This window comes from Hyalella azteca, unplaced genomic scaffold (assembly GCF_000764305.2).
Source record: "Hyalella azteca isolate HAZT.00-mixed unplaced genomic scaffold, Hazt_2.0.2 contig11629, whole genome shotgun sequence".
NCBI lineage: Eukaryota > Metazoa > Arthropoda > Malacostraca > Amphipoda > Hyalellidae > Hyalella > Hyalella azteca.
Window position 1 is genome coordinate 570,355 of NW_025941620.1, and position 23,502 is coordinate 593,856.

At 36.8% G+C, this 23,502-nt stretch overlaps 1 protein-coding gene across 1 annotated transcript; it reads right to left on the reverse strand.

The window, feature by feature from the left end:
- LOC108676457 lies at window positions 1–18,362 on the reverse strand. The gene is made up of 9 exons (XM_018164529.2): window positions 17,422–18,362; window positions 10,592–10,717; window positions 9,588–9,858; window positions 5,197–6,251; window positions 4,811–5,025; window positions 4,334–4,516; window positions 3,035–3,226; window positions 1,753–1,909; window positions 1–1,404 (listed from the first exon to the last, which is right to left on the reverse strand). The coding sequence occupies exons 1-9, from the start codon at window positions 17,468–17,470 to the stop codon at window positions 749–751; spliced, it is 2,904 nt and encodes a 967-aa protein (XP_018020018.1). The 5' UTR covers window positions 17,471–18,362; the 3' UTR covers window positions 1–748.
- Window positions 18,363–23,502: the final 5,140 nt, after the last annotated feature.

Sequence of the window (23,502 nt, forward strand, 5' to 3'; positions counted from 1 at the left end):
TGGACTTACGATCTCTTAACATTTTTTGAAAGTATGGGCCCAGGTCTACTAGCGGTTAAAACTTGCCCCGTGTACGGTAGCCTTATTGTTCCTTACTAAGAGATCTTAAATCTGCCGAATCCAGTCTGTACACGCGCGCTAAAAAGTACAGGCGCGGAGGAAGATGGCAGTTGTCTCATTTCCGGGCTAACTTTGTAGGAACATTTGCACTTATGATAGGTATGTTTATCATACACACCAATTGACCCAAATTCTCAAAGAAAGTTCGACCATTTTGTATTAGACTGAAATCGATTATGAATTAAAAACCCTGGCGATAGCAATGCTCTCAGGACGCTCACAGAGGCATCAAATTAAGCGAATTCTGACAAATGTTAATTTCCACCTCATGTGCACATCGTTTTTTTAATGGAAATCACGATAAAACTTAAAACTACAACTCTTATTTTTTCATAACTTCAAATTTTTGTATAGTATAAACAGCTTGCTCTAAATTAATCGATATTTAGAGAAGGAAATAAACGTATTTATCTTCTTAATTCGATGCAGTCTATACAAGATCGATGAAAAATTCTTCCGTACAAAGATAAATTCTTTAAGCAGTTATCAAGAAACATTTAGAATGTCAATTACTTGAGAAATCTTGCAATTGAAGAGCAATACAAGTTCGTCTATAAGAGACCATACATAAATGCTTGTCCGTATTCCAGCTCTAATTAAGTTGACGTCTCAGCATGGTGACACTCGATCACGGCGTTGCAAGGCTGGCATCATCGGTGATGAAGTCTTGTGGGGAATCAAATTTACCATTGCTAATGATTTTCATTGCCGCGAATTTAGTAGAAGTAACTATATTCCAGCGTTGTTTAGGCATTGTGGAGCTTGGATCAGACTCTTCATCACGTGATTCATCTTTATCGAAATCATAGTCGTCCAGGATGGCTGGTTCTTCTTCACGTGTCGCATTGTCCAACGGATCGTGAGTTTTCCCGTGATTGAGATTGTGGGTCTTGTTTTCCATCCCCCCAGCCTGTCGGTTATTGAGCCACTCAGTCCTGCTTTTCATGCTCTGAGAATTCATCATCATGATGGCGCTCATCTCCATTTCTTTTTTCGAGTCTAGCTGGACGGACATCTCGCTGTCATTAGAAGCTTGGGATTCTTTCGAACCCATGCTTCTCAATCCGTTTCCTGAAACTCGTTCGTTGGGTCTTAGTTCATAATGTTCTTCAGATTTGGTGTTGGAGTTGGCCATGGATCCAAATTTATACGTCACAAATGACGGAGCGAATGGATGCACAGACTCGAACTGGGGGCCGAGGTCTTCGACTTCGCCGGTCAGGCGCTCGTATTGACCCTCCAAAGACTCGCGCCCGAAGAAGCACTCCGCGTACGAGAACAAAGCTGCGGGTAGAACAGCAAATGTTAACAGTACTGCGGGTTAGAACAGCAAATTATAACACTAAAAGTCAGTGTTATGATGTTGGCACAGAGTTACAAATTGAACAGCCAGTGTTATGATGCCAGCACAGATTTACAATGTGAACAGCCAGTGTTATGATATAAACTAAAGGATCAGACAAGAGACAACAACGTGTTCTCGTGTTAAAGACACGATTTTGGTTAATGCAATATATATAATGCTGGCTAACAAGTAGTGATCGTTTACTTTGGTTGTTGTACTATAGAGTATAGATGATCGAACACCCAGGATATTTTTTTACGAATGATTAACACAAATAATTCGCCCACGTAAGTTTTTGTAGGTTATCTTAGGAAGCGAAGGCTGCTTAGCGGCCGGTGGCGGAGGTAAGAAGTCTGCGAAGTTCGCCGTGAGCGGCACAGACCCCAGCTTGATTGGCAAGCTCACCCTCAGTGGCTTCCAGGGTTGGTGCAGCTCCAGCACCATCTGGGAGGTGATTATTCAACGATTAATATTTTGGCAAGACGTTTTTTATCTCATTTTAATTCTCTATCAAGGAACTAATTTGTGTGTGGAATCAAAATATTTGGTAGAAGAAAGTTTGAAAAATGACAATATTCTACATGTGTGTCACTTGACCGAACGAGAAGATTAAGTGATATGGAAATTCTCCATGATTTTAATAAGTTTAGTAATTATTACTCGATTTTACTCTGACATCAGACTTGCTTCGCTGTCACACGTCTCTACGCATAATCTAAGAGTTTGGAAGTTTGAAATTGCGAAACGATACTCAAACGTTTTTGATTTTCTGGTTCCCTTATGATGTACTACGTGATGCACTACGATTCTAATATAAAATCTCTGTCCCGTGCGTATTTCTCAGCCCTCGTATAAGTCATCTGCACGTCTTGGAGGTTTCAAAATAAGTAATTCTGTTTAGTGAGTGTATACCACCTGCGTTACAGCCCGGCAGTAAAATCTCGACTTCTTTAGGCCCTGTAATTCACTTCACAGTTATTGACCTAACAATACTTTAGTTTAAGAATGAGATCCATTAAATATGGCCGCAATATGGGCCTGCTGGAAGAACCTGCTTGACGCTGGCTGGCTCTTGGCAGACAGATACCGAATCATGACAGTTACTCCGTTCTGAAACGTCCATTGAAATATTTTAGCTAGTCTTTTAGTCTGAAATCTGAACTAGAGATATTTTCCAAATTTGCTGTACCCGAGCGTTGACTTCGCGGTTGTTCTTGGGTCCAGTGGTTCCCAAACTTTTGCAGGATGGCGCCACTTTGGCTCCCCATTGGATGCGTAGTGCCCCCCACACAGACACATATGGAAACAAACATATCTTTCTTGATATTTGGTATGCTGCAATTTGAAATTACCGCCGCCCCCCTCCCCCAGATTTTTCCACTGCCCCCATGGGGCGGTACCTCCTACATTGGGAAATGGGAACCACTGTATCTTGACTAGGTTACTCAACCTAAATCACGCATAAATTACCAACATTTTCTGTTAAAAACTGCAGCTCCTGAATAGATGTTGTTACAAACCTTTTACAAAATCTAGAGTTACGATATAATTCGCCTTCTACTCTCGAACCTCAACGCAGTAGTCCACTCTCATGAGCCGTCCACTGATGTGGAGGTTGGCGGGTGCGAGAGGAGGCACGTGAAGGGCAACCTTTTCCCAGATATCGCTCTCCCCCGGGGGTATCATTCCCCTAACGATCTCCTTAACGATGCGTCGTTCAACGTGAGTCTTGATCTTGTTAGGCATGATGTACGTGATAACCTGCGACGTAAATGGTGATCATTAATGTGATGAAGGCCATTTATTTTGAAAACTATTCACACAAAGAAATTATTTTTGTCTTGATCAGAATAATAATATGCAGTTCCCGATGTTGAAGTTTGTTTGCGATAAATAATTTGATTTATTGGTCAGTACAACTTCGCAATATTTTTTTAATTGGGCCAGTCTTGAGCAGTTGCGCACTTGCGCAGTTGCGCTGACTGTCAGTAGTTGCGCCCACAGCTGTTTAAATAATACTATGTATTTTGGGATGGTTCCAAGCATGCAGGACTTAAATTAATTGCACGATTGGGTGTATATTACACAATTAATATCTTAGCAAGAATTTATTTGCTATAGTCTTAATATCTCTCGGTACTGCACAGGATATGCGTGCTGGTTTTTCGAAAGTCTGTAAAAGAAATAGTTTTCTGTAAGAATCTCAAAAAAATATTTTTTGATGGTAAACTATGGTATGAACAGTCATGCTGAAAGTCTATAGGCAAAATTGTCACAGACTCAAATCTTCAACAGAGGTATATTTTCTGTGGGAGATCAACGACTGGATCTCAAGATTTCATGTAAGAAAGCATGAAATTTTTCACATGAAAAGCAGCAAGATTAAGCTAATAGGTACACTTCGCTTGTGAAGATAAAATTTTATTGTCAGTACTCAGTTCTAACTTCTGTCCTAAGTTATCAACCAATCAGCAGTATGAAAATCCGGAATGATTTTCATGGTGCGATCAGTTGTCCGATTCATGCTTGATTAAAGAAGTAACAAAATTGGAGACCTTTAACTTTAGTTCTCGTTATATTGATATAGAATGCTCAATGCTCTTTTTAGCGTATAAATAACCGAACGCCTTCAAGAACCTGGACTAGGCGAAGCTATGCAGGAGCATAGCCAATGTTCAGTCTTAAAATGCCAAGCACCTAAGGACCAGGCAATAAGTCCAGCAGCTTTCTCTATCAATCGTCAGTTATGGAAAGATCGGGTTCCAAAGGCCGGATCCCTTGTAAATCAAGTCACGAAAAAGTCAAGAATCGGCAACCGGCCATGGGCCTATTTCTTCAATGCCGACACGTCTAAAATTTAGACCTGACCTGCAGTAGCATGAGCCTGGTGCGTTTGGTGCTGCGACCCGATATGTTGTCGGCCTCGGCACTGACCAGGATCTTCTCGCCTGACACGTAACCACTTTTGGGGATACGCACTGATAACGTTATGGGTCCGGAGTGGCAAAACAACCCACAGGGATTTACGATTTTGCTGCGACTTATGCTACTCTGCAAGACGAGGATAATTGAAAGCATTTGATGTATACAGAGTCGCGTAAAAACATGGATTTACAATTTTGCTGCGACTTAGGGTTTTGCTGAGTTCTGTTTGAGCGAAGAAGTTTTTTACGCAGCTACAGTGAAAAATCTTGATAATATCAATGAGCAACTAGAAAATATAATGCTAAAAATGCGCTTTCGTTACATCACTCTACAACAAATCACTCATTTGTTACATCACACCACAACACAAATTTAGAAATTTGGTGATAGGATTTTTCGTTCAAGATGCACTATACTCACAGATGCATGAGAGTCCATGTTGAGGTCGAGTATTGATAATATATTGAACGCCTTCCTTCTGACTAAATTGGCTGCTGCAGGTCGGTCTAAGATGGCTGCCACGACGTACCGTATGACTCCTTTTTCGCTGGCGAAACTGGGAGGCAAGTTGGGCGGTAGGTTGAAGGCAAAAGGAAATTGGTAAACTCCAGGCGCCAGCATCTCATTTTCAGCCTCTGAAATACGAGTATTGATTGTTGCCAAATTAGTAAAGTATGCCTTAATACGAGATTTTTTCAAGATCTACAGAAATAAGGTGGACAGAATTATCAACCATTATCTAGAGAAGGTTCAGACAGTGCTATCGTTGCATCAGAAAGTTGTTCTCATGATATTAAAAAGCTCACTTTGATATTTGTGTCCGTAAATATAAAATTCACAGTCGAAATATGTTTCAATGGCTCTGTAGTGATACGTAGGTCCCCGCAACGTGTTCTCTCTCACGACGCTGCAACTCGACTTCGGGCGTCCGAACTCCCCTTTTCTTCTGTTGCTTTTTTTACTGCTGAAAGTTGAGTCTTTCTTTACATTGCGTCCGGGAGCTAAGTAAGGTTTAACGAAATTCTGACCGTAGGAAATTACTCTGTCGATCGTGAAAACCGGTTTGGAATCGTCCGGCTCAAGATCTGATTCCAAAGAGGAAGCCTCATTGCTTTGTCTCAGGGATGCTTGGGACTTTTCGGATGGAGTGCTAGAAGTACTCAAGGACTTCGCAGTTCTGGAAAAGCCACCAGAACCAACTACTATTTTACTTCCTTCGTTATTTTCTACTGCATGATTGTCTATTTGTTTATTTACATCATCTGACTTATGAACAGCTTCTTGACTGCCTTCAGTACCCTCTCCTCTTGTCTCTCTTCTTCGACTGCTCAAACGTTTTCTTGAATTGCATTCTTCCTTACCCTCTAGATTCTTCGCAGAATAAACTGCACTTTTTATTGGAACTTTGGTGAATCGTTTTCTTCTTTCCATCGTACTAGCGCTCCGAAAACTGAAAGCAATGCTCGTAGGTTCTGAGTTTTCTGATGGGATGAGTTTAACACCTTCACGTTGGGAAGACTCATCGTGGACGTTTTCCTCGATTGGTGAAATTGCCTCTTCGTGAGGATCGTCTGTGTTACTCTGTGAAGGCTCTCTATGAGGATCCTCGGTACTGGGAGGAGAGGGCTCCTTTCGAAGATTCGTCCGGTGGCGGGGCGAAAACTCGTTGTGAGGATCATGGCTCTCGCTGTTCTGAGGAGATGGTCCCTCTCGAAGTTTCGTCTGGTGGTGGGGAGGTGACTTGTCAGGAGGTGTCTGTACCGTACCCCCGTTACGTCGGTCTCTGGTCCAATCAGTTTCCGTAGAGGTTGTCTCGGCACTGTCAGGAACGTAGCCCTTGTTTATTTTGCCATTCATGACCCTGGAGATAGAAATATGTATCACGTATTCCTACACACTCGAGCGCAGGTAGGAAATTCTTCTGATATTTCAGTGAGAATCTAATTTCAATGTACCATAGTATAAAAACATAAATTTTTCTAATTCAAATTTAATAATTCCGTTTCGCCAATTCATCGCCTTCAGCTGCACATGTAATATTTTTCTCGTTACTGTCAGCTGTAACTCTGTAACTCCCCCGCGTCATGCTCTACAGTCTACACTGTCAGCCGCAGCAGCAGTGGCCAGCGAGGTCAACAGTTTATGCAGCTGACAAGGCCGCGGCATTAGCGCCAATAAAGATACTAAAGCAGTTCTCTAATTTGTCCGTGGCCGATCCCGCAATACAGGCAAACGTGAGTGAAGTTGTACATGAACTGTGGGAATCTATAGAGTGTCTACAGTGGAACGGTTTTTGATTTATACACGAATTGGCATTGGTATGTTAAATATACTATTTATGCCTTTAATAGAGCGCACTCAAATGAAGTAGCTGCGTAACCAAATCTAAGCCAACACGCAAACAAAACCGAGTCAATAGTTACTCAGACCTGAGGTAATACGCGTCCATGAAGAAACTATTCAAGATTATTTAAAACCTATAATTTTATTGTTCATAGTATTTTCCCGCTCAAGATTTATGTGAAATAGTGAAGTTAATTTATCAAATTAAAAGAGGATACAATTAGGGACCTGTGAATCGGCAAATCTTAGTTACTATCATTTATTTTTATATTCGTTCTAATATTAATATTATTTTCACAATACATTTTGAAATTTGATCTTTTCCTATCTGCATTTCGAAATGTGGAGCTACGTTGAACTTGCAAACGTATCTTGGAGACGAACAATGCCTTTTTCGGAAATAAACATATGAATCCCTGGAGTATATCTGTTCGATAAATGTATACATTTTCTCATTTAAACATTTTTGTAACCATTTTGAAGCTCAGCTGACTTCATATACTTGGCTTTAATGAGTATTTAATTTGAAGTCTCGATGCCATCCACTTAACGCAAAACCTCAATTTAATCTTGGTAGCCAAATCCGTAGATTAGTTTCCGTCACGAACGGTCGATAGGGTGCGAAAAAGTTGCTCCGAACAAAAGGCTCTTTGACTACATATGTAGATTACCAAAGAAATTAAAAAATCTTCTAATGAGGCCGTGAACTCTGTTCCCTACTAAGTTGCCTACTGAAAAATGAACTCTGTTGCCTACGAAGTTTCCGAGACTAAGTTTATCCCAACATTTTCCTCTTTCGAACCTGATCTCGTAGCAATGAAATATATGTCAATTTTAAATTGTCTTCTCAAAAACATGAAAATACTTTTTACGGTCAAATTTACGCAGTTTGAGAAATTAATTACAATAATTAATGAGTTTTGCAAGTAAAATTATAAAATACGTGAGCTGGAGAAATTTATGAAATGAATTCAATGAAACTGGAAAACGATAGGGAATGAGAAAACGCCCTGTTAAGAAAAAATAATAAAATTTGGTGGCTAATTATGAAACCTGTGGCACCGATAGCTGACACAGAAGTTGTCAACACATAACATTAAGAAGCTTTAATATATAAATGAAGCATTTGCCGGTTGCCGCGCGACGCTGTGTTGATAAGGCGGAGGTCGGCGTCAGGCTGGCTTGCTCTTATAGTATTCATGAGCTTCCGTGTGCATCAAAAGTAAACTTTAATCCAGTTCATATTAAGCCGATCAATACCAGGGTTAAACTTAGACAGGTTCTAACTACAAGCCTATTCTATCAAATTGGTGCATTCTCTTAGAGAGGTAAAAAGGTTTGGATGATTTGTGATTAATCTGCTGCAATATGCTCTGCAAATGTGATTTCAACAGGCTTTCAGCGATATTTCTAAGAAAATTTTAAACTAATAAATAATAATAAATAATATAATATATAACGATGAAACTAATCACATATTCTTATAGTATTTATTAAATTATAGCGACAGGGGCATTGCTTTTTAATGCACGGGTAAAAATTGCAGCCAAGAGTTGTTGTCAGATGGGGCTGTGGTCGGGTAAAATTAGAGGTCTAACGTGCACTGATATATAACCTGTCAGAAGTTTCTGGTCGCATGCAAATTAGCGCAGTAATCGGTAATTTGATTGCAATATTTTGCGGTTCTACGGAATCATCGAAATTGCAATTGAGTAGTTGCGAATCGATTGTATATTTGTAAAGTTTGTTCGCGTCTTTGTAGCCTGAACTTCTGACTGTATATAGGAGGTATTCAGGTGCATATCCACGGCATATTACCTAGACCTGGAATTCTATTCTAAGTCTGGAATAGTACGGCGTAGCAAAACACGGAAAGGAATGTTATATATAAATTATATTTTTTAGACTAGCGATTAGTGGTGACGCGAGTCGTGGTGACTGTAATCGTGGCGATGAAATTCGATGTTCGGGGTGACTATAGGCTCGGGATGACGAAATGCGGATACAGAGATTCGGGTTACCACTATTTGTGATGTATGTATTCAAGAAAAATTTGGAAAAAAAACACTATAAACCTCAAACAAAGTTTGGACAAATGTAAATCTTGTGCTTCCCTTCAATGACTTCGTTTCGATTCAATATTATAAACTGGATTTTGATGGAAGGATTACGAGATTTGAGATAATTAGATTTTCAAATTGCAGGAGTTACCTGCACTGAGTAACTTAAGTAAATCTGCTATGAGATTATATATTTGTGAATGTTTTTACATCCAGTGTCATAAACCTCACACCGGATATATACAAGGGCTACTCAGACTCGTTTCTATGATACCTCTATAGAGTTGGGATATAACCGGCTCATTGCATTGCACATTCAATGGGAGAAAAGTAAGGCATTACGGAAGAGAAACGCGCTAATTGAGAAATTTAAATAAAATATTTGAGTTTCCATCCAATATCAAACCATCAGGTAAATTCGGGTTTTATGCTATAGACAGGCGGGTTGAAACAAGTATTTCTTTTCCCGGTCATTGCTTCGCGATCGATTGATGGCGGTGTCGCATGGCTGCGAATTCTGATACCCGTAAATTGTTCCACCAGTTAGGTAAGCAAAGACCATGTACGGAGCGTTGATATTTGCAACCTCAATTATTATTATCCCTGAGCAAAATTTTACGCAATGGAATGGTCCAAACTTGACAATTCAAACAATATATTACCTAGAGGTAGCAAGCTTGCATCAAAAATTATTTGAAACTATTTGTATTCTAATTCTAGTAATACGAATTAAAGAAATTGATTTAAAATTTTATTCAGTACAGAAATTGATCCTTCATTTTAATCGGACTCACCCGCAAGCTTGAAGTTTGATTTTTTCATGCGTGGATCCGCGGTATGGAGAAGTCAACAATGGTGAGACCCCATTCGGTTTCCTTGTTCGTAGCTGCCTCATTAGTTTGTGGTCACTTGCTATGTCGTCGTCTTCTAAACTTGGTCCTTTGCTTGCACCTTTACTCCACCTCTTCTTGTATGTACTGCTCTTCCTCGGACGCTCCGAAGTTAGAATCAATGGACTTTCCGTAAAATGGACCAAACATTCACCTTTGAAACGCAGTTTCACCCCTGGTGAATTGAAATATAATTTGTTTAAATGCGTGCAATTACAAGTTGACGTTGAAATTAGTTGGCAACTTTTGTTACTATCAAGACCAAGTTGCTTCTCCGTTTAAAGATTTCAGTTTAAGCATCCCGAAAATATTCTGAGATATTCACGGTTAAAACGGCTAATTGCAATTATCGTAAGGTAATTACCGTAGGGTAATTGTTCAAATCACATTCAAATCACATTACAACAAATGAGTATAACGTTTCTCATACAAGCTATGGTAGAATGTTTGCTCTGAAAAATGTTACTAATTAGATTAATAAGTAAGAACTAATGAGTTTGTGAAAGCCTCTCGAAAAATCATAAGGATTTATCAACATATCTTTGTACATTAAAGGTTATATATATAAAATATTATATATATTTTATATATTAAAGGTTATATATATTAAGGTTATATATATTAACATAACTGACTATATATATATTATATATAGTCAGTTATGAGAGGACGTTACTGTCTTTATCGCGAGTCCGTTATCGTTACAAGAAACTAATATCAGTAGCAGAGTTATTGTCAGCGCTGATGACAAATAATTACTGTCAGTAATGGAGTTAGATCAAGAAATAAATCACTGGATGGCGCGGATGACATATACCCTTCATCTCGAGCAGCACAGATGACAAAAATTACTGTCAGTAATAGAGTTAGAAGAAGAAATAAATCTCTGTACGGCGTGGACGACATACCCTTGAGGTTGACAGGCTGTTTCATCTCGAGCAGCACGTGTCCCGTGACCATTTCTTCTGCAAAATACACGTCGCCGGGAGCATCGAAGCAGATCTCGTAGCGAGCAGGGCGGAGCATGAGTTCGTCTGTATCAGTAGAGTACACAAGAAAATGTCTAATTTAATGAAAAAAATAGAATAATTGTGCTTTTATTCCAAGGAAATTAAAATTTGAATAATTGGTTGCTAATGCATTGCTATAGGTTAGCAGGTGCCAAAAATGTGGGATCTCAGTATTTATTTAGTTTCAATTTATATTGAACTCATTGCTAATAATAAAGAAAACAAAAAGTTTAGCGGATTCTTCGCATTCATATTATTTTAGTAAAAAATTAATGTTTTAAATTACATTTTTACATAAAGATCTCAGTCTTTATTATGAAATAGTTGAATTCACCAGAGGTGAAACTGCGTTTTAAAGGTGAATGTTTGGTCTATTTTACGACTTGGGAATTTTTTTCGGATTTTTTATGTAGGAAAAATTATTTTACTGTAATAAATTACAGTTGAATTTGTTTAGTTGCATTGGGAATCGTAGAAAATTTGCGACTACGTTACCATTACTGGAACATTTTCATAAAAAAATACCACCTCCATAAACATCAATTCAGGAAAAATTGTCAGTATGCAAAATAAAAGGAAATTATAAAAAAAGTACAGGTATTATAAAAAATTCACCGGCACGCAAAAATTTTAAGAAAAGATTTTCATCGTCTCATAATAGCAAATATTTATTGAAAGTAACATTTGTGCATTCCAAAAACTGCAAATTAAATATATCAGAATACATACCAAGAATAATTTTTTGGATATTGTTAGTGTTTAGTACTAATTATAGCTTGATTTTACTCATATATATAATAATCTACATAACATGCATTACAATTCAACTCATTTGCAATCTGTGCATTTAAAACCAATCATGCAAAACAGTATATAATCAGTAAGGTAACAATACAATAATTTAAACTTTTCTTGAGATTGTCCTCGATCCATTAACAAAAAAAATAATAACTAAGCAGGAGCAACTGTATTTTTCGGAACATATGTATATTTTAAGAGACAATGAAGCTCGTGTTTCTTCTAAAAAGCTCCGGGTTCCATTACCGTGCAAATTGTGGCCTTGGCCATGAACGGCCTTCGAGTGGTCAGTGATCAGGCTTTGAGGGTCGACATTACCGTGAAGTATAACCGGCAGTTGCCAGGCTCCACGTAATATCCTGATGATTTGGCGCTGTAAGCGAGCAAATCCTTACATTTATCCTTGCTAGCCCTTTCTGCTCCAGGATCGATGGTCAGTGAAATTTTCGATTATATCTTTTTACCACACTTCTCTTTAACTTCACTTCTTGTCTGTCTGCTACAAATTTTATAATCGATGTTTAACATACTTATACCTATCCAATTAATTTAAAATTTTGAACTCTTGCGTAAAGTCGGAGACAATGCAACTGAAAAATTATTTTTTAATATTTAAAAATAAAATAAGAAATTCAATGTACATTTATAATATCGGAGACACCTGTCTCTTTAGAAGTGTGGTATTAAAAAAGTACTTTTTAAACGCATGTTATTTATTATTGTAACAATCCCGTCGCCAGACCACCTTCAGGGATACCTTAGCATCAATAGCATTGACCGTCTTTTATACTGGAAACTTGAATATTGATGGTATTTTTAGTTCTTTTAATTGGTTCATTCCGCAGCTATGGCATTTTTTGCAATATCCGTTGGTTTCTTCTGTTGCGATGTTTATTTTTTAATTCTTTCAATGGCAATGGTGTACATCATACTGAATTTCTTATTAATTTTTTTATTTTATTCAGCAATTAATTTCTCAACAAATCTTCGACGTACAATTGCGTCACTGTTGAGGTCGTTGATATGCTGTCTTGGTTGATTGCGTCGAGGATTGTTTGTTTCATTTGTGAGCACCGAAGGAACGGTAACTCATTTGAGGTGTACTTTATAAGTAGGCTGGTTTGCTTTTTGCAGATATTTTTTATTTCGAAGTCCTGCAAAATTAAGCTTAATGCATGGATTAAGTCTAGGGTTTCGAAATTTCTGCTACTGCCATAGCATTGAGAGTCTATGTATATTTTAATTAATAATGTAATTAATTGTTAAAATAATCACCAGTTATAGCAGTAATTTATTTAGTATTTTCGCCTTCTTGGTTGTCGAAAATAGGAAGGGACAAAATGCTGGTGAGGGCAAATCACTGAATTTCAATGAGTTGTCAGCAAAGCAGATTAAACAAACACTAACAGCCACCAAACAATTCCGCTGATTATAGCTCTAGATTATTGTGCATTGAAAAATTTGTGAAATAATACGAAAATTACATCAATAGACACACAAAATAATTGGCAGTGAGTATGCAAAATGTGCAGGTGCTTCTCTACATATTTCTAAAATTTCTATTACACTTTCTCAAAACAAGAAGAAGTTGTTCACACTTTCTCAAGTCATATTTATTGAAGTCTGGATTAAAATTTTACATTAAAAGTTCATGTTCTCCCCCCGGATAAGCTTATCAGTTCACCTATAAGCGCTTATAAGAGAGAATTTTCAGTTTACGTGTACGTATGTGGTAGATCGAATTTCCTATAATCTGAGAGTAATTCTCTTTAAGAACAATTACTATGCAATACGAGAACATGTACAGTAATTTTTCTCATGCCGCTGGAATAAGCAATGGTAAAAATGCCTGTTGAAAATGGGAATAAAATCCCAATTATCATTTATAGTCTAACTGTAAAACCTGAAATTAGTCTCCGAACTGGTATCAGGCTTAGTTATCCGTGTAGAAAATAACTGATCCATGAACTGGTGTCAGGTTTAGTAGCCTTTTAAGCCATTAGGTTGTGCGTAATTAAACCATGTAATATGCACCCTATAGTCATACATTATAATACGTGCAAGCTATTTGATGTTCATGCGCTCTAACTAAGTACTATATCAGACATACGGGCTTCTTATATTCATGTATTAGTGAAAATAATATACATCAAGGCTCCCTCATTCACTACAATCAAATAACGACCGAGCCACTTACTCTGGTCATCTGCTTGGTGGACGGTTGGGCGAGTCACTTATGATTTTGAGGTGTCGATGAATACCAGAACTTGGGCTCATTTTAATACCAGAATACCAGAAATCGGGCTCATTTTAATGTTCCCGTACGAAGGAAGTCAGCATCTGCAACACCAGGGTTTTATTCCGACGGGTTTCTGTGAACCTCACGTTTAGCTTCAACATTTATTATATCCGAGCGATATTTATTTATAAGAGAAGTGATGTTTTCTGTCAGTGAAATATTTTAGAACATTTCTTAGTAAGAATTTTTGCAAATGCAAACGGCAAAGACCAAAAAAGAATATTATCCATTATGTTTTCCATTTTGGGAATGAATCTTTAGTTTGGATTGGACTTGCAATTCGTCATTACTACGCAAGTTTACAAACCCTGCACCATAATTTCAAGTCGTTATGGTGCAAATGGTGATAAGACAATATATTATTCCATGATTTCCAAAAGCGTTCACTGAGTTTAATATAATTTTTTTTGCAAGCGCTGTCATTCTTGTGAAATTCCTGCATCTGATTGCGAACCTGTTTATTAATAAACAATTTGTAACTAATACTCACTTCACAAAATATTACTAACTTATTTAGTGAACAAATCTAGGCATTCAGCCTCGGGAGCCGACGCCACTTCGTGTTTAGATGTGCTCATCTTCCACTTAACTATAATTTGTAAATAGAAGTATTTTATTAATTTGCGATCAACACGGTCAAAAAACATTTAGGTACCAAGTTCTTTAATGAAACAATTTATTTCTCCGTGTCGAGCTATGGATTGAACGATTTAAGATATTTAATTGTTCCATTTTTTCAATGTGAAAATATGAATAGAATTGATAATTATTTCAAATTATTTCATTGGCTCAGAATATAGTTGAGTCTGTTGATATGAGAGAAAGTCCTAACAACCCATATTTATATTCCCTATATTATCATTAACAGCTATAAATCGTGAAAATATTCACAAATGTAAATGATTATGAAAATTAAATTATATTATGAGAATAACTATACAGAATGTCTTTATTCCTGCTTTCCATGACAATTTTTAATAAATAAAGATGTCTGATAGAAAGTTTTTAAAATCCGAAATAATCAAATTGACGCTTCCCTAGCTTATAGTTAAAAGATCAAATCCCTGGCTCTTTTATCCAAACCGGCGCTTCTCGTGCGACCAAGTCATATCTTTTTGAGGTCAGTGCATCGATTAAAATGACTGTTTGCGCTTCCTTGCAGCAACTTGCGCACTCGCTGTAAGTCTTTACTGCACTCACAAGATCTTCATATTTTGCCCTTTCTTGCCGCACTTTGCGCGCTAACAGTTAGTCTTTACCGCCCTCACAAGATCTTCATATTTTGCTCTTACTTGCCTCACTGTGCGCCATCACAGTTAGTCTTTACTGCACTCACAAGATCTTCATATTTTGTTCTTCCTTGCCTCACTTTGCGCACTAACGGTAAGTCTTTGCTGCATTCACAAGATCTTCATAGTTCACTCTTCTTTGCAGTTCTCATTTGTACGGCACCGGTAATTTCTCAAACAGCGTTTATAATTTATGGTGCATCTTTCAAACTTACTAAGCCTCAAAACTGCACTTAAAACACCGCATAATCTTGCAAGTTTCAAGTTTTTGTTGGAACTTTGCACCTACTTCCTTCAAAACAGCAATTACGATTCTCGTACATCATTTGAACTTTGGACATATGCGTAGCTACTGCGAACTTCAGAGCTCATATTCATCAACCTCTGACCTTTATTGACACACGAAACTCATTTCCTGGAACCTTACCGCGCGTATTTCAAATCTTCTGAATGGCCATCTTTATCTTGACCAAACACTGTCACTAAATTAGCCATTAAAAGATCCCAATGACTTTATCGTGTCTAATATTAAAAATTAAAAGGAAAATTTCCAATATAATTATGCTGATGCATAATTAAAGGCAGATGTTCTTTCAAAACATTGAATTGTTGTTTTAACTATGCCTTTAAATAGGTTTGATTGGAGACCAGGGAATTAGTTTTATTGATATATTTTTATTTTGTATTAATTGCGACATCTGTCCGAGTCGCACTGTTCACCAACACCATCAGCAGGCGCAGTTCGATCGTTGCCATAGTGCGATCGCTTGTGTCGCATGCCATTGATTCAGGGCAAGAGCTTTCTGAACCGAGAAAATACGATTTCGGGGTCATATATTCGGTGAACTGTGATGCCCTTTGTGCGACGTATGAGTAATGGCTATTGACTTGTCTGTACAATTAAAAAAACGATGTTCCGTTGTTTTCAATTTCTGTTCCAGCATGTCAATGATTGAAAAGTTCTTTTATGTTACCTATAGATTCATTTTTGCCTACTTTTGAAACAATACAAACAATCAATTTCTTTCAGTAATATATGCTCATCAATCGTAAAATTGATTTGTTTATTAAATGAACCGTACACAATATATTATTTCTCCACTTAAAGTACGGATGATTTTTTGTAAACAAACGTGTACATTTCTAAGCAAAGAATGCCCAAAATTTCATTGGTGAACAAATTCAATGAGGAAATGTAAAAAAAGTGACAAATGGAGCAAGAGTCGCAAAAAAGAAGTTCATGCTAAAAGTTTTTCAAGCATAAGCAGCATATATCCAATCTGTCAGCGCGCCTGACCTGACAGATCGTTCAGAGAGTGAATAAAGGATAAAAAAATTCAAAATCTCGAAAAATCTGCACACAAAAATTCTATTTCGCGATTTATCGTCTCAGGTCAATTTGAGATGGTGGAGAAGTTCCGGGTTTACATAATTTTGTATTACAATCAAGGCTGTAACAAATGGTTGAAAACTACTTTAACGATAATTTTAACGATCATGAGGATCATAAATGTTATCAAATTTCATCAATTACTCTGAACCCGCCGTAAACAAACAATACTCATCAATCGCTCAATCTAATTTATTAGTAGAGACCAATTTCCCTTTCAAACGAGTCAAACATTAGGAACTAGCTCCTGGGACACTTTGAAAACATTTATGTAATAATACTCCAGTCTTACTATTCTTCGTGAATTAATCACTTACTTTGGTCAACAAAATTATCAACTTATGCACCTCTAGCAACTCACCGCAACTCACCCTAGGCAGAAATATATCCAACTCAACTTAACTGACAACTCTTATAATACTTCAGCTTGCTAATCCTTAGTGAATCAAGCCTTTACTTTGTTCAAAAAATTAATTTACACACCTCCATGTTCCCCTCCCCAACTTACCGTATTCTCCCTCATTAGAAATATTCACTGCCCATTTTACCTGCCTAAAGTCAACTCTTACAATACTTCAGTATTGTAAGAGTTGATGCCCTTTTAACAAAATTGTGGACTTAGTTAATTAAACCCTTACTTTGTTTAACAAAATTATGGACTTACGCACTTCCACAGCTCACTCCTCTTCTCCATCGCTAGAAATATTTCCACCTCGCCACCTGATGAATCAACTCTTATAATACTCTAATCTTTCATTAATTAATCCCTTACTTTGTGTAACAAAATTCTCAACTCGCACACCTCAATAGCTCAACCCACAACTCACCCCTTCCCAACAACTCACCCCTTCCCAACAACTCACCCCTTCCCAACAACTCACCCCTTCCCAACAACTCACCCTTTCCCAACATCTCACCCCTTCCCAGTCGTTCTAAATATTCCCCGACTCACCCCACTTGACGAGCTGAAGTTTCCTGACTGCTTTCTGCCATCGGTTCATGTTTAGGACGACAGCAGCATCGCCTCATCATTCCAAGCTGGTCTCCGCTGTCCAGTCCACACAAAAGTTCCGTTCCGTTGCATTTAGAAATTGCTTCTGATGAGGGGCTTGACTAGTCCAGCCCTCTGATGTCCATTAATTGTCCACTCAGCAGTTTTTCCTTCACAATCGCTTTCGCAGTCACTTTGAAATTGTTCCAACGATATCCATTTTGTCAACGATCTTCATTCTCTTCCATATGTTTCAATGCGCGTATAAGTTTGTATTCAGTTTTATAAGATCCAGCGTCAAATGTAAAGCAACGGGAACCCAACTTTGCTTCAGTCCATTATGGGAACCTTAAATTTAAAAATTTCAAATAAGTTTATTAGTATTCGCTACATGATGAGGGATTACCTCAGGCTGAATAAATTTTCGGAGAAATGTTACATTTTCATCCGATTTGGGCGATCATTGAAATTTTCTTCGTTTATCCTTGTTTATCCCAATTAAATTCCGCTCAAATAATGTTCGTTCAGTTTGCTGCCATCCTAGTTTTAATAAAGTGTTGTCGATATTGCACAGTTTCTTCATACATACCGACCTGCACCCATACTTGTTTTTTTATTAGTCAACAGCTAGTCGTTATTCACTGTTGTTTTAACAGTTATTGTCCCACTGTTGTGTCAATTGTCATTATCTCATTGTAGAGTCAACAGTTATTACTACATGAACAGCTGGTATTAAATAAATGTGAAATTTTCCATATCAAATATTTTTCTTTTTAGAGCAACTTACTAGATATTTTCTTGCACTTTTTCTATATTCGTTCGTGATATGTATGAATGCATGAAATTACAATAGTTTTATCACTTAAATTAAGAAATTGCGACCAGACATGCATCAAGTGTAGAGTTCCTGCAAAGCAAAATCAAATAGATTTTTTTAGAAAAATAAGTGTCTTATTTGCTCATGCGACAGCTGCGTAACTGCTCCTTAGTTTTCCAAAAATAATATAAATGCAGACGCAAAATAATGAAATCGGAAAATAAGTCTGAAATGAATTATTTTAAAAGGCCCGAGTATCATGCCTTAGATATTTTTGTGTCTAGTTTAAATTCATGTTTCGTAGAGCGATGGCATCAATTGAAATCATATCATTGATGCATACCCACTACTTATGGACATATCACTAATGCTCAACCTCTACATAATGAACATGTCACCAAATTCAATCCTAGTGTAACTAAATCTAAGAATAGTTCGTATGCGTTCATGTTCCAAAAGTCTTAGAAAAAAATTTATTCGCCAGCATTATAATTTTTAAATACAATTGCGAATATCATGTCTAGTTCTGAATAATTAATCGCATGCCTAAATTCTTGGTCTAAGTGGAAAGACCTGGCCCCATTTCTAATGTTGTAAGCATATTATTTTTTAATGCACTTGCATTGTACATGGTAAGCACAGTTCGCGACCAGACCGTGACTTAGGTCATTAGCTGGACCGGACATGCAAATGGCACGCTATATGTATACGTGGCACGCAATATACGTGGCACGCTATATACGTGGCATCGATTAGAGGGGAGGTGAGAGGGCAAAGGCGCTGCTTCACGTTGTCGTGGAGGGGAAAGCTCATCAAGGGACACACAATGTATTGTTGCCTGTTGCTCTCTGCACCTGTTGAGGCTTTGGCTTAAAATGATATACACATATACACACACAATGTATTGCTGCCTGTTGCTCTCTGCACCTGTTGAGGCTTTGGCTTAAAATGATATACACATATACACACACAATGTATTGCTGCCTGTTGCTCTCTGCACCTGTTGAGGCTTTGGCTTAAAATGATATACACATATACACACACAATGTATTGTTGCTTGTTGCTCTCTGCACCTGTTGAGGCTTTGGCTTAAAAATGATATACACATATACACACACAATGTATTGTTGCCTGTTGCTCTCTGCACCTGTTGAGGCTTTGGCTTAAAAATGATATACACATATACACACACAATGTATTGTTGCCTGTTGCTCTCTGCACCTGTTGAGGCTCGCGCTTAAAAATGATATACACATATACACACACAATGTATTGTTGCCTGTTGCTCTCTGCACCTGTTGAGGCTTTGGCTTAAAAATGATATACGAGTTGTGCGTCAAGTTTGAAGATGCTGCTTATTGTTGAAATTAAAGAATGTAACTTATGTAAGTGAGTGAATTTCACGGAAACTGATTAATACCTATTTAATTGTGATAGAAATAATAAACGTTAGAAAATAATAAATTTAGAGTATGATTTATTTTATCCATATCCATCCAAAAAACCTTATTTGAACTAATATTATAAATTAAAATTTACGTAGGAAAATAAACACGTTAGGATAATGAGATTAACTCAACGGAGAGAAGTTTTTTCTGATTTCGATCTACTTTTTTCATCATTCGTCCGGAATAGTTCAATAATAATGATAATATCATTGTCTATAATAGTCAATTTTTATTAGAATGGGTTTCTAGTTTCACCGTTACATGTGGCGACGACTGAGAACAGGTTAATGTATTTAAAATGAAAATCAATTTAGTCAGTTTAGATTATTTCTTTGCAAGCTAGTGGGACTAAACATAATATATTTTGTAATAGAACATGATGAACTCGTACTTGGAATTCCTGTATAAGTTGAACAGCAGCAATTGCCGACGATAGTGAAGTTGGGTCGTTGCAAAGAGGAAAGTTTTGCCAGGAAGCGGCCTATCGCATGATATGTCATCTAACTTTTGGTTTTCGAAATGAATTCGATTAAAAATTTTACTTTTTTTTCCCAGGTAAATTACTTAGTTTCATCTTTGTATATATTATTTGGGCTTGTAATTTCAAAACTGCTTTTGTATTTGCGATTGGATTTATGAGAAAATTCATTATCAAGGACACGCGAAAACTTCGTAAACCGAAGTTTTGCTCCGTAATAAAGTTATTCGCTCGGCCATTGATTGCGCTGCATGTCTGTTCGTCTGCACTAGCATGACGCTCTGATCAATCTAATGTACATTTTGCAATAATAGTGCGACTGGATTTGATTATATTACCAATGTGTTAAAAACGTATGAATAGAAATGCAATTTTTCCTTGTTATCGTTTGGGTCTGTGTTGATTTTTTTCATTAAATATATTTTTATTAGACATCATGAACAGATTACAACATAAGGTTGACCGGACTATCGATGTTAAATCGTAAAATTATCGATTTTTTAACAATACCTAGTATTCACTTCTATTTCATATTCGTGACGCATATTGAAGGAGAAATATGCGAAATAGACTGTTAATAAAAAGTGAACCCAATGTGAACCACCTTTTAAATAAATTTAAATTAAATTTTTTGTCAAAGTATCTCAGTTTCTCATATGGTCTCAGCGATGTATTGCTAATATTATATGACACTATGAATAAAACATGATATTGTATAGTAGCGATAAATTGCACTACTACATGCTAAATTGTAGTATAGTGTTAAATTGCATTTTTACTTGAAAATGCATATATCGTTTTGGTGTAAATTTGATTTCTTTATTTAGTTTGTTGATTCTCTGATTTATGATCTGTTATTTATTCATTGCCTGCTCAGCGTATTCAGCAATGTAAACGCAATGAACTCATACGGAATATTTTTTCTTTTAACACGTGGACTCCGAAGTGGACTTTTTTCGTCGTCGACTTTTAACACGTTGCGTCCCACGAAGTGTATTTCTCCAGAACGTAGAGGTACATGAAGTCATAATAGTACAAAAAAGGAAATAATAGTACAAGATGAAGCAATCGTAGTCAACGTATTAAAATGCATCTCCCATTCAACCAGCGTATAATGCGTGCAATAATTCGCACGAGTGACGATCCTGGAAGTCCCTTAAACAAACTGGAACAACTCCATCGACCAAGCTGATAAGTTATTTATTGAAAGATTACAGCACAAACTGTGTGAAAAGGAATGGCGAGAACATAGTGAGGTGTTACCACTTGAATAGCTTAAGCTCATATTTTTAACGCTAAATAGAATGTGGCTAACATGAATATATTACTGAGAATGAATAATGCAACCAATGTCTTGATAATGAGACGAAAACTTGCGCTTTATGAAGTTGAATTACCATGTTGGGCTGTGATTAAGACTGTATCGTAGTTAAAATCACTTGATTTTATCACTTGATTTAAATTGTAATGTTAAATGTTTCCATGCGGAAACTTAATTTTTATTTGGATCAAGATTATATTAATAGATATTTTGTTCAAAATGGAGATAATTTTATGTATGCATGAAAAAGTCGCTAAAACCATATAGGTTGATTTCCAGTAATTCTAATGAGAACAGTTCTTTCTGAATGAGAATGTTGACTGTACATCTAGATGTTTTAAAATTTCTATTGTATATTGTACAAAAAGAACAAATTTAAAGAGTAAAACTCTATTCTCAAAAGATATCAATCTCTTAAAAATGACTGAAAATAGAACTGAAAGACTTATGGCATGTTGCTGAAATCATCTGGCCTTGATGGGAAATACAAATTATGAAAAAGTTATCCACATCCTTCAAACAACCATGGGATGATTTATATTTAATTCTAAGAGTAAACCTCTGGCATTTAGCGCTGCAATTGCGACAGAAAAGAAAGATAAAAAAATAATGTTCTAGTCTATTCTGTCTATAAAAGAGGAATGCTGTTATGAGAGATACCGGTCTAGGTCATGATATTTTCAAACAACAAATTTAATTTTCTTCATCAACTAAAATTTGCCCAGCATTATTTATATGCATAGTTGATCGTAGGTTCTAACAGAAGAGTTGTCCCAGTTGTAGCATCTTTTCGTCTGTACTGCTGGAACACTTATTTAGTTTGTCACAATCGCATCATGCAATGTAACAATCACTGTGAATTAGTAAGAATTCTAAAGCATAGAAAATGTCAAGAAAATGCAGCATAATTACCAATTATATATGTACCTGAAATTAATGTGTGCGAATAATGAATAATAATCTGATGTTGTCATGCAATGTATACTTGTAGAAGATTTAAATAATTTTTTCGACATACCATGCCTTTTCTAAATAGCTGACATATCAAGCGTTGTCCTTTTTGGCCCTTTTAAGTCCATCCATGAGCCTGCCGAGGTTTTTTCCTAATGGAAGCCTGTATCCCTTCTCCTCATAACTAAATTCTCTTTACGTAGATATTATTCTGCCTCATAAATATTGAATCTGCATTAATATTAACGTAGATAGTTACGCTAGTGTGTATTACTTAAAATTAAAAAGTTTTTCTCGTACTTATTTACACACATAATGTAATAGATCTGAAAAACTTTATCCATTTTGCAAAAAGTGCATCGATAACGTTGAGCACCTGCACCACAGCGATTCACTGCACCACCACAGCACCAGTACACTGCTGTGTTGTGTCGCGTCATATCGTATCACTGCGCAGCTTATCCAGTACTGCACCACCAATGCATCACTGCGCTGCCTGTGCATTACTGCACCACCAATGCATCACTGCGCTGCCTGTGCATCACTGCACCACCACTGCATCACTGCGCAACACTTTTCTCGCCGCCAACGCGCTGTACCATCACTTAACGTCACGAAGCTTCCAGTGCAACTGCTGCAGTTTGCTTGGTGGCGCTAGCGGAGTGCGGGAGCTGCCGTATATTGCACTGCAGCACAGTTAGACCGCGATCACCTATCATCAAAAATATTGTTTATAGTCTTGCCTTTATTTATAAAAATCTTACTGATTGCAGCAATTTAGACGTAGCTTAGATTATAGTTTTTTATATGATGCAATATTAGTTCCGGTTCGGGGCTTTTCTCAAATTTTGAATATTTCCATTCGATTGCATAATTTGTATTTTAAAATAATTTTAGTGAGAATTTTTAGTGAATAAAATTTACTACATAACCAAATGAATATTTTATGAATTATTTAAATTATCACAACAATTATTAGTTCTTCTTGTCATTATTCAAGGATATGTTTTCAATTACTATAAGGTTG